Source organism: Chrysochloris asiatica, unplaced genomic scaffold (assembly GCF_000296735.1).
Source record: "Chrysochloris asiatica unplaced genomic scaffold, ChrAsi1.0 scaffold00008, whole genome shotgun sequence".
Taxonomy (NCBI): domain Eukaryota; kingdom Metazoa; phylum Chordata; class Mammalia; order Afrosoricida; family Chrysochloridae; genus Chrysochloris; species Chrysochloris asiatica.
Genome location: NW_006408526.1, coordinates 33,784,678 through 33,797,660, shown reverse-complemented (window position 1 = coordinate 33,797,660; position 12,983 = coordinate 33,784,678). Strand labels below are relative to the sequence as shown.

At 42.3% G+C, this 12,983-nt stretch overlaps 1 protein-coding gene across 1 annotated transcript in view; it reads right to left on the bottom strand.

The window, feature by feature from the left end:
- Positions 1-9,340: 9,340 nt before the first annotated feature.
- POU2F3 (POU class 2 homeobox 3) overlaps positions 9,341-12,983 on the bottom strand; it is a 159,987-nt gene continuing 156,344 nt past the window's right edge. Inside the window, exons 12-14 of the mRNA XM_006833993.1 lie at positions 11,738-11,804; positions 10,313-10,445; positions 9,341-9,380 (exon numbers count right to left, since the gene is read on the bottom strand). Coding sequence (XP_006834056.1) covers positions 9,341-9,380; positions 10,313-10,445; positions 11,738-11,804 — 240 coding nt within the window. The remainder of the gene's footprint in view (positions 9,381-10,312; positions 10,446-11,737; positions 11,805-12,983) is intronic.

Here is a 12,983-nt window from a genome sequence, read left to right as displayed (position 1 = left end):
ATGTCTGAAGTATGAGAGATGAAGTTTGGCCATCCTGGCCTCCAAGGAGCACTCTGGCTGCACTTCTTCCAACACAGATCTGTTTGTTCTTTTGGCAGCCATGACACTTTCAATATTCCCCTCCAATACCATAACTCAAACCATACTGTGGTGGCTTGTGAGTTGCTGTGATTCTGGAAGCTATGCCACCGGTATTTTAAATACCAGCAGGGTCACCCATAAAGATTTACAACCTTGGAAACCCTATACAGAATCAACTCAGTGGCAGTGTGGGGAGGTATGTCTGCTCCATCTCATAGGAACCTACTTTCTGCTGATACTGATTTTTAACCCTCTGGATTCTAGAGCTCAGAACCTGGTACAAAGTACAATAAGTGTTTGCTGGTTGAACGGATGGAACACGAACCTGGAAAAACATATTGGAAGCATACTGTGGTTTCTAATCCTTGCTGATCATCTATACCACTTGGGAAATGTTTACAAAATACCCTTGTACAGGCTGCATCTTGAAGATTGTGATTTAGTAGGTCTGGTGTAGGGTCCAGGAATCTGTATTTCTTAAGTCATACCGATGACCAGTTAGACTTGAGAATCACTGATGTTTGAGTACCTAAATGCCAGGCTGAGGTATATTATCAGGTAGATAACAGGAACCTAGAATGTTCTTTAAGTTCTTGCCATTCCAAGTGTCATTAGTGGACCAGCAAAACCTACATCACCTGAGTTTGTTAGAATTACAAAATCTCAGATCCCAGCCCTGACCTAAAACAAAAAAAAAAACAGTTGCCTTCAAGTCAATTCTAATTCAGAGTGACCTCATGTGTGCCCCAGTAGAATTGCACTCCAGAGGGTTTTCAAGGCTGTGACTTTTTGGAAGCAGATCACCAAGCATTTCTTCCATGGCATCTTTGTGTAGACTCGAACCTTCAACCCTTTGGTTAGTCAAGTGCTTAACTGTTTGCACCACCTAGGGACTCCTAACATGGTGACTCTGCATTTAAACAATATTCCCAGGAATCTGTATGCACTTTGAGAGCATAGTGGAATCACTTCAGCTTTTAAGAAAAATCCCAATGCTGAACACTTACAAATAGTAAGAATGGACACTGTTGGGGTTTTTTTTAACTACAATTAAAAAGCAAAATAGAAATTAACTAATGTTGGCAAGGATGTAGAGAGTCTGGGACCCTTGTGTTTTTCTGCTGGAAATATAAAACAGTGTAACCATTGTCGAAAAGTACAGCAGTTTATAGAATTAACCTTATTTTTAAGTGTCGTAGAGTCTGTTTTGACTAATAGCAACCTTGTGTAGTGGGTTCCAATTCATAGTAACTCAGTACAGGGTTTCCAAAGAGTGGCTGGTTTGTTTGAACCACTGACCTTTTGGTTAGCAGTCCAGTGCTTATCCTACAGTGCCACACCAGGTCCCCCAGAATTACCTTATGACCTAGCAATTCTACTCCTAGATGTTGTTGTTATGTGCCATGGAGTTGGTTCTGACTCATAGCGACCCTGTACAGGGTTTCCAAGGCTGTAAATATTTATGGGAGCAGAAAGCCTCATCTTTCTCCTGTGGAACAGCTAGTAGTTTTGAACTGCTGACCCTGAGGTTCACAGCCCGATTTGTAACCACTAAGATACCAGAGCTCCTTGATCTATATCCCAAATTACTGAAAACTGGTACTTAAACACATACTTTTATTCAAATGTTCATAGAAGCATTATTCATAATAGACAAAATGTGGAAGCAACTAAGTGTCCATCAACAGATTTCTGGATAAAATATATATATATGGCAACTTCAAAAAGTTCATGGATATTTTAATTATCCTTTAATTGCATTATTCCATGAGCCTTTTGAAGCTCCCTCATACATTCAATGGAATATTATGCAGCTATAAGGAACATAGAGATGCTAAAGCAAATGAAAGAAATGAGGGGGTACAAGAACTGAACAGAAAATTTCAAAGGTCAGCTCGAGTAGACAAAGACAAATATTACAGTGAAATGTGCAAAGATCTGGAGTCAGAAAACTAAAAGATAAGAACACGCTCAGCATTTCTCAAGCTGGGGAAACTGAAAGAAAAAATTCAAGCCTTGACTTTTGTTACTGGGCAAATTATTGAATGATGCAGAAAGTATCAAAAGAAGATGGAAGGAATATACAGAGTCACTGTACCAAAAGGAAATGGTTGATGTTCAACCATTTCAAGAGGTAGCATATAATCAAGAGCCAATGATACTGAAAGAGGAAGTTCAAGGTGCATTGAAGGAATTGGCAAAGAGCAAGGCACCAGGAATTGATGGAATAAAAATTGAAATATTTCAAGACAGTGAGGTGCACTGGAGGCGCTCACTTATCTATGGCAAGAAATTTGAAAGACAACTATCTGGCCAACTGATTGGAAGAGATCCATATGTGTGCCCATTCCAAAGAGAGGCGACCCAATGGAATACAGAAATCATCAATCTCTTTTGATATCCCATGTGAGTAAAGTTTTACTAAAGGTAATACAGAAATGGCTGCAACCATACATTGACAGAGACCTTCCAGAGGTTCAAGCTGGATTCAGAAGAGGACGTGAAACAAGGGATATCATTGCTGATGTCCAATGGATCTTGGCTGAAAGAAGAGAATATCAGAAAGATATTTACCTGTGCTTTATTGACTATGCAAAGGCTTTTGATTGTGTGGATCATGACAAGCTATGGACAACATTGGGAACTATGAGTGTTCTGGAACACTTAATTGCGTTCATGAGGAGGAATCTGTATATGGACCAAGAGGCAGTTGTTCGAACAGAACATGGGAACACTGAATGGTTTCAAATTAATAAAGTTGTGTGACAGGGTTATATTCTTTCACCGTACTTATTAAAACCTGTATGCTGAGCAAATGATCCAAGAAGTTGGGTTATATGAAGAAAATTGTGGCATCAGGATTGGAGGAAGACTCATTAACAACCTGTGATATATAGATGATACAACCTTGCTTGATGAAAGTGAAAAGGACTTAAAATGTTTACTGATGAAGATCAAAGAGCACAGCCTTCCATATGGATTGCATCTCAATGTAAAGAAAACAAAAATCCTCACCACTGGACTAATAAACAACATTCTTATCAATGGAGAAAAGATTGAAGTTATCAAGGATTTCATTTTTCTTGGATCAACTATCAACACTCATGGAAGCAGCAGTCAAGAAATAAAATGACATATTGCATTAGGCAAATCTGCTGCACAGGAACTTTTTAAAGTGTTAAAGAGCAAAGATGTCAGCTTGAGGACTAAGCTGTGCCTGACCCAAGCCATGTTATTTTCAATAACCTCATATGCTTGTGAAAGCTGTACAGTGAATAAGGAAGACTGTAGAAGAATTGCTGCTTTTGAGTTATAGTGCTGGAGGAGAATATTGAACATGCCATGGTTGCCAAAAGAACAAACAGATCTATGTTGGAAGAAGGCAGCCAGAGTGCTCCTTGGAGGCCAGGATGGCCAGACTTCGTCTCTCATACTTCGAACATATTGTCAGGCAGGACCCGTCGCTGGAGAAGGATATCACGTTTGGTAAAGTGGAGGGTCAGAGAAAAAGCGGAAGACCCTCAGTGAGATGGATTGGCCAAGTGGCAGCATCGATGGACTCAAGTGTGGCAACAATCGTGAGGTTGGCCCAGGACCGGGCAGTGTTTCGTTCTGTTGTACATTAGGTCACTATGAGTTGGTACCGACTCGATGGCGCCTGACAACAACAAATGAGGAATAATGTTCTGATGGACTGACACAGTCGCAGGACTGACACAGTCGCAGCAGCGATGAGCTCATGCATAACAAGAGTTATGAGTATGGCACCAAAATGTTTCGTTCTGTTGTACATAGAACACCTAACAACAACAATAAATCTTACCAGAAAAAAAAAAAATGGCCAAGACATAATCCAAAGTAAAAACAGTATCTGTTTGGGACACAGGTATCAGTCTTTTAAAAAAGATCCCTAGATAATTCCAATGTACAACTGAAGTTGAGAACCCCTGCTCTGAAGTCAGTACAAGATGAATTGGAGAAAACAGCCTGTTTTAAGGACCAGACAAAAGATAATGATATACTAAAGAAAAAATGGGAAGACCCATTTCACTAAATCTCAGCATGTTTCCTTTTTGTTTTTGTTGCAATACTTTTGTTTCCTACTAGTATCTGAATCTAGCGTTTGCTTCTTGCTGCCACCATTTCCCATGACAAAATGGAGTGTTAAAGGTTCTAGAGGTCTTAAGGTTAGGGGAATAAGGAAGGGTTCCAAGTTTTCCAGTAGGGTCTTTATTTGGCTTTTATCCCAAGGTGATTAGGATTCCAGGTTTAAGTTTTATTACCTGGGATTAAACTTTCGTAATTCCTTGTGTCACCAAGTAGATCTTTGTCAGCAGTGGCATCCACTAAAAAAAATTCTCCCCACCAATTTGCTTTAATAACAATGGCAATATTGTTATGTGCCGTGGAGTCGATTCCAACTAATAGTGACCCTGTATAGGGTTTCCAAGGAGCAGCTGATAAATTTGAACCACAGACCTTGTGGTTGAAAGCGACCTTGCAATCTAGTGCATTATCCAGCAGCACCACACCAGGACTATAATTATAGAGAACACTTAAGAGTCTACTTTTTATGTACCAGTCATTTTTCTAGCACATTATATATACTAATATATTTAATCTTCACAATAATTCTATGGGGAGGGTACTTTGGTTATCCCCACTTTAGAGGTGAGAAACTAAGGCATAGAACAGTCAAGGAACTTTCCCAAGGTGACACATTTTTGTATGACACAGAGTTGGGTACAAACTAAGCAATCTATGGAGGACGTGCTCTTAGACACCAAGATTTGCTGCTTCCACTTGACTAGAAACTTCTACAAGTGTGTAATGTATTCCCCTGTATGCATACCTCTGACCTCAGTGAGGGGGCACTGGTAAGGATTTCGAAAGAAAAAAAATTTCTGATTTTTCAAAATCTGAATTACCTATTATGTGCTAGTCACAATACTAAGCATGGAGAAATGACAGCTGTAACTACAGGACCCCACCACAGTCTAGGGGAATCACTAGATTCCGTACCTGAGATTGTCATGCAATGAAAGAAGCAGAGTGAATCTGGACCTCTGGAGACTCATGGGAGGATTCCTAACTGGAGTCCTGGAACTAAGCTCATACTGAGTTGGACACAAATCCTCAGTCTCAGGAGCTTGCAGCTGAGCCCACCAGTCTTGAGTCAAGATCAACGTATGGAAAAAAAAAAAAAAAAAATTGATAAACAGAAACAACACTGATCACTTGCCATTGTACCAAATTTACTGGTGCCCAATTAAATGCTGAAGAAGCTAAACTTAAACTTCATTGGAATTAAGTGTTTAACAGAATCATTTAGACATAAATAAAAATCCTATGTATGAAAGCCAGAGTCTTGGACCGTGCAAGAGACCAAATTTCAGCACTCACCTGAACAAGATGTCATAGTAGCTAGGATCACTGAAGCAACAGGTAGGCCGTGGCATCCATGAGTACACAAGGAGGAACACAGACGTGTATGCACTGTATACATGAACCAATCTCTTGCCCATTCTGCCTTCAATGTAAGCAATCAGCTGAGTGCACTAATTTGAAACATTATTCCCATCCCATTGCATTATATGCACTAACATTCCCCCAACCAACAAAAGACACCTCTTCTTATCAACAGCTCAATAGTTCATATGTCATGATACAAATTTATTTAGGAACATAACATTTCCTGTGACTCTCAACATTTTCCTGGATATGCAATCTTTTAAAAACTTACTGCTTCTAGAATGGCTTCATGTTACATCTCTATACATTGGTCCACAGAGGAGGAGACTGACTTAGTTATCCAGTACTGCTGTAACAGCAATACCACAAGTAGATATTGTTAACAAACAGAAACATTCTCTCACAATCTAGGAGGCTAGAGGAAGCCCCAAATCATAGCACCAGCTCTAGGGGAAGTCTTTCTTTCCATCATCTCAGGGGGCAAGTCTTTGTCTCCTTTAACATCTGTAGGTCTGGTGACCCTTGGAGATCTCCATTTGTCTTGGCATCAAGCTTCCCCTGGGTTTAGGAGGTTCTCAGCACAGGGACCCTGGTTCAAAGGATACACCCCACTCCTAGCTCTTCTCTCCTGGTGGTCTTGAGGACTCACCTTCTCTGCCTCATCTTCTCTTGTAAGGTAAAAGGTGATGCAGACCACACCCCAGGTCATCAGGTCAGGGCTGTGACTTGATAGGGTGTTACATCCCACCCTAATCGTCTTATAACTGATTGGGGAGGACCACCTAACAAATCACTGAGAATCATGGCCCAATCAAGTTGACATATATTGGGGGTGGGGGGCACAATTTAATCCATGACATTCCATCCTCCCCCTTGCTCCAAATTCATGTGCTTGTCACATGCAAAACACTTTGCCCCATCATATGGGGGACTTCATAAAGTTCATGGAAAAAATGGAATTTTTCCATGAACTTTTGAAGCCCCCTCATATCATCTGAAAAGTCTTAAATTGATTTCAAGCCCAAATTCTATTCTGGGGTAAAGTTCCTGTTCATCTATGAACCTATGAAATACAGAATATATGTTATCTTCTTACAAAGTACAATGGTGGAAGGGGCGCCAGGTAGACATTTCCATACAAATGGGAGAAACTGGAAACAAAGAAGGAATAATAGGCACCAAGCAAGTAAAAAACCCAGTAGCACAATTTATATTCACTCTCAAGACTTGAAAACAATCCTCCATTTTCTGAGACCTTCTAAGCACTGGCTCTGCCCTCTTAAACTCTGGGTGTTGCTCATGCTATCTGGATTGTGGGTGGAGGTCCCTCAGTCCTGGGATTTAGCTTCACCTTCCAGTCTCACTGGGACTACGATTCTGCTCCATTGGCTTTGCGTGATCCCATTCTCTTACTTCAACTGAGTGGTGACCATCATCTTGGCTCTGGTAGGCCTTGTTTTTTTTTGCTCCCTGGGCATGACAACCCCATTCCCTCAGCTTTGGGCAGTGGCCTCAGCCCCATTCTCCTGGCACTTGTGAATGACAGTCAAACACTTCAGAACCCTGTTGGTGAAGATCTGACTCTTTGAAACTATGAAGCTGTGGCCCCATCCATTGCAACCCTTACCCTATGAGACTGATGCAACTTTGCTTCCCAAGCTTTTGTCACTTCAGCTTCTGCTTCCTGGTTCCTTGACTTCTAGACCTCTTGGTCCCTCAGGCCTCTTGAGCCAGCCTGGCCCCTGTCCTGTTCATTACAAAGTTTTAGAGCTCTTTAGCCCCCCCACCTCACCAGTAAGCTTCAGCCTGAAGGTGTTCAGCTCTCTTGCTCTGTGAGTCAGCTACTGCGCTGACTTAGGCCAATCTCCGGGTTTTACTGCCACAGGTTCTCTGCCACTGCTTCCTGCCATTTACACCAAGTCCAGGGTTACACTTCTCCACACTTCCTTCCGAGCCCTCTCCAGAATGGCCTTTGCCATCCTGGTTCCACCAGTGATTTCTTCAAGGCAATTTGGGCATTTACTATTAGGCACCTTAAAACTCATCTAGTCTCAACCTATTAACCAATTTCAAAACTGCTTCCACATTTTAGGTATCTATTAACTATCTAAGACCAAATTCTGTCTTAGATATCTAGTGCTGCTAATGAACAGAAATAGCACAAGGCGATGGCTTTAACAACCTCATTTATTCTCTCACAGTTCAGGAAGCTAGAAGTCTGAATTTAGAGCACAAGCTCTAGGGGAAGGCTTGCTTTCTGTATTATCTCTGGAAGAAAACCCTTGTCTCCTTTCAACATCTGTAGGCCTGGAATTCTTTGGAGATCTCCATGTGTCTTGGCATCAGTCTTCCCCTCCCCTGGCTCTAGGCAGTTCTCAGTACAGGACTCCCAGGTCCAAAGAACACACTCTGCTCCCAGCCCTGCTTTCTTAGTGGTAATGAGGTCCTGCCTCCTCTGCTAGATTTCCTTTTTTTTAAAAAAAAAATCTCTTGTAAAATAAAAGGTAATGCAGACCATACCTCAGGGAAACTCAGACCAGGGCTGCAACCTGACAAGGCTGGTACCTCCCACCCTAATCCCCTTACATCTGATTGGCTGATCACACTCTGGGGGATGATTACATCATTACACAATTGTCAAATTACATCATTACATAACTGTCAAACCACTGAGAATCATGGCTCTGCCAAGTTGACACATATTTTTTGGTGATACAACTCAATCCATGATGGAGACTCTGGAGATATGTTCCCAAAGACATCAACAAAGATCCCTACACACTTGGATATTTTTTCATTTCTTTTTTAAAAAGAAGATAAAATATTACAGAGACATCTTCAAATTTCACACCTGAGTTAAACATGTTTCTTAAAAACTCCACCTGAAGGAAAGCATCACAGAATGCAAAAAATAAAAATAAAAACCAAACAAACCAGGGCAGGGTTATATACAGATATTCTGCCAGCATAATTGCTGTGTGTTTGCTTTTGTGTTCTTCCTTCTGCAGCTAGGAGAAGGGAAAAAGGACAGGATATGGAGAAATGCAGAGAGGAAAAGAAATCACAAGAGCTCCTGAGCTCTGGGGCAGATGTCTACGGACAGAAGAGCACCTATGGGCAGAGAAATGTGCCCAGGGGACCAAGGGTAGCTCAGACTTCTGTAAAGAAATGGGAACTTTGAGAATGTAAAATTAATGGGTTTAGTTTTAGAAAAAAAGAAGTTAAAGGCAAACTGGGGTGAAATGAGTATTCAGCCAGAAAACTTTGATGAACAGAGAAAAAACATCTAGGCTTTGGTGGAGACATTAAATTCCAATGTTTTCACAGATTCTGGGATAAGTTCAGAAATTGTGACAAAGTTCAGAGTCAAGACCATTATCTCCCTTTCTAGTAGTTTCACATGCCAAGCAGATGGCTGTCCCAGAAACCTATAAACGAGTTGAAGAAGAATGGCTAAGAAGTCTTTTCTTTGAAAGACTATTGCTATGGTGAAGCCATCTACAATGGTTAGAACTAGAAGACAAGGGCACAGGCAAGGAAGGTGAAAATGGTAAGCCCATAGGAGGGGATATATATTTCAAGAGCATTAAGAGTCAGAACATGGTTCAATCACAGTTTGGATCTGGGGAGGCCCTCGCTCCTGAAGAAGGCAAGAATGTGGGTTCATTGGTAATGGGGATTCTCCTCCACTTCTCTTAAAGTAATCTGTCCATACATCGAAGGAATGACTCCCTTCCCTTCCAATGGGGAATACAGGGCCAGGTGGAGCAGGAGAAATTTTTTGGTCTCAGTGGAGGTAGGTGGGATGATTCCATCGATACCAAGATCTGGAAGGAAGAAAGAAACACGTTAATCAAAAAGTTGGTAGCGTGAAGAAGGAAGGTGAGAATGCAGAATGACTATGGAGTTTCTTTTGTGGAGAGGAAATGAAACGATTCTGAAATTAGAGAATGGTGATGGCTGTGCCTCTTTGTGAATACACTAAAATCTACTATATTGTACGCTTTAAAATAGAGAATTTTCCGGTATGTGAATTAAATCTCAATTTAAAAGTTTTGAATGGCTACTAATGCATATGATTTCCTTTCTTTTTTTTTTTTTTTTCCTCTGGTGGAGTTAAATAAGGAGCTCCAACTTTTGGGGCTGGACAATTGGCCAATCAGGGCTGGCTTCCTTGCTGCACTGCCTTGGTTGGGATAAGCTCAGAGCTTTAACCTAACTCCTTACTTTTAAGTTTGTTTTTCTCCAAATCAGGGCATCCGCTCTGAGAATTTATTTATTTTTTTAGAGTAGATTTGTTGGATCCTGAGCTCGGGAGTGGCTCCACCAGCTGCATCCAGGTGGGAGCGGAAGAGAGTGCAGCTTGCTTCCTCTCTCTGTGTCTGCTGAGTTCTGACTTCAGTGTTGTCTTTGTGCCTAAGCACTAGGCTCATTTCAGAACATCCTGAAGAACTGGGTTTCTGGCATGAAGTGGAGCCCTCCTAAGCCCAGTGAAGGACTGGCCTTTTCTGACAGGAGTGTTTGGAAATTTCCACCTTTGAAAGGAGGATGGAAATTTTGGCTTTGTCGTCCTCAGCTTCTTGCCAGGACTGTTCACTGGCTGAAGCTTCTTGGCTAAATCCCCACTCTGTAGGGACCCCCTGCCACCCTATTTTCTCCATCCAGTCCCACAGCACGGACCCAGCTTTTCACATGCCCTTTGACCCTGTTGGGATGACTGCTGTACCTTTGTCCCCACTTACTCTGGCTCCCATCTTACCCTGAAGAGTTAAAACTGGAGTTGTTCACTGCTGCTTTTGAGTTATTTTGAGATGCAGTGGGGCTGCTGGCATGGAGTCCTGAGCCAGGAGATGAAGACCTGCTGTTGTTCCCAGGGGAACAGGATGACGTGACTGAGGAGGAGAGGTAAAAACAAGGGGAAAATAATGCTGCTGGGTCGGGGGACCTAATGACATTGGCCTGCAGACACTTGAATTCCTTGTGAATCCCCAAAGAAATCTTACCCTCTCTCTATCCCCACCCATCAATCCACCTCCAACCATGTTAGTTAGCATCAAGGCCTGCACCCAGGGGCTCTCATCTCTCGCAGCATCATAAGCCTAAGAGAGTGACAGGACTGGTTCTGCAAGTCCAAGGCTTGCCAAACACAAAAGGATGCATGCCAAGATCGTCCTACTCCAGGACACACCCTGGGCTGGGCATCTGCAGCCCCAGACCAAGCAGTGGGAGGGGACAAGGAAACAAGAAGCTAGGAAAGGATAAGAGGAAGTAAGAAATGTACAAGCCTCTCTAGTTTTCCTGTCTCTACAGAGTAAAGGCACAGGCTCCTCTGGAAAGAGCTCTGAACTTAGAGTGAGGACACCTGCATCTGGGTCCCAGCTCATTGCTAAGCAACTCTGTGGCTTGTGGCAACTTACTTCACTTCCCTGAAACTCATTTTCTTCCACTATTAAATGGCAGAATTGGATTACACTGAGTTCTTGTGTTGGGGATTCCCAGTGTTCAACCATGGATAACCAAAAACCTACTGCTGTTGTGTTAATTCTGACTCATGGTGACCCCGTGTGTGCCTAGCAGAACTGTAGTTCTTAGGGCTGTCAAAGTTGTGGCCTCAGAGGAAGACCACCAGGCCTTTCTTCTGCTGTACCACTGGAGAGATTCAAACCACCAACCTTCTTGTCAGTAGCCAAGCACAGATTGTTTGCAGCACCCAGGGACCTTTTTTGCAAGGATGTATTTTACTACCCAAACTAAGACACTTTGAAGAGCAGTATGGTGGTGCTACTGATATATCAGGACAAGAGACAAGTACTGGGACTCTCCTGGGTGACACACAAGTTCTATGAAATGCTGTAGGTACTTTTTGAAAACTAAAGTTCTGTATAAAATTGATTTAGAAGACTCTGCTTGCCTTTAGCCTTGCATAGAATTCATTTAGGAATGTATACTGCACATGAATACTGAGAAGTGCTGCAATTAAAACAAAACAAACAAGCACTTGCTTAAACTTTGTTTACTCAGTGTTTCCCAAACTTGATCATGGAACCCTTTCTTTCCCAGCACAGATTCTGATAGCTTTGAAGTACATTGAATGAATGCTGACTTAGGAAGGAGCCTTTAAGGTCTCGCATCTCATTATTTCAAGGACTTCTGTGCCATTCAGAAACTTCCTTTTAATGCTTACCTGTTCCAGGCATGGTGCTGTGGACAGGGGGGACAGAAAGGGGACCCAGAGATCCCGAGGGAGAGACCTGAAAAACAACAGAAGTTGCCAATGTCATCTCATTTCCTTCTCCAGTCCTATACCTTTCGCTTAGGATGCTGAGTCCCTGGTTCAGCAGGGACCAGGGCACGGCCTCCTGGGTGATTTCTGAGTGTCAAATGTACACTCTCCATCCACCCTTTCACAGGAAGGCCTCAGGGTCAAGCATACGCATCCAGCTCCTTTTCCAGTCCTTTCCATAGCTCCCTGTGCCGTGGCACCCTCTCCTGCCCTTCCTGTGTGTTCCGGCACTGCCAGGTTGAAGGCTGCTTTGTTTGAGGGCTCTGGTGATGATGATAGGAACAAACCTCTTAGACCCCACTGTGCCAGATACTGGTCACTGACTACCTATTTTCCATTCCCTATTTCTTCCTTCCTATGAGAATCTTGAAGTCCATGGGTTGTGCAAATAGTTAACACATTTGGCTGCTAACCAAAAGGTTGGCAGTTCAAATCTACCCAGAGGTACTTTGGAAGAAATGCCTAATGATCTTCTGAAAAATCAACCACTGAAATTCCTATGTAGCACAGTTCTACTCTGACACACATGAGCTTAGCATGAGTTGGAATCAATGCCACAGCTTCAGGAAAAGGTTCCTGCCTCTGCCTAGCCCCTAATGATCCTGGTTTGAACTTTCCCAGACTGATTGATCACTGGGGCTGCTCTCTACAGAGATAACTGGACGAGCTGAGCTTTGGTCTCTGAAACTTTTCATTTTGTCTCATAGTATCGCTAACTGAGATAACTTGGAATACAAAAAAATTGAGTGCCACCTCTCACACAGTTCAGGACTCTCCCCTTCGATAATGTTATCCTGCAACAAGATGCAATAGAAAGAATAGGTTCTGGAGCTTGGCAGATCTGCGTGGGAGGCCTGGCTCCACCATGAACTATTTGAATAACTTTGGGCAAGTTATGTAACCCATGAAGACTTGGTGTTCTCATCTGTAAAAGAGCAGAAATGCCTCCTTTGTATTTTCTTTTAATCAATATCTAATGAGATAACAACAACAACAAAAAAAAAAACAGAAGGAGTAGAAGCAAATATTGTTGAATGATGATGCACAGAGGGATTGTAATGATTGCAATGAAATGATGGTATAAAACAGATGTTCTCCCATGTAAACTATCACTCAATTCACAATAAAAACTTACAAAGAAAAAAAA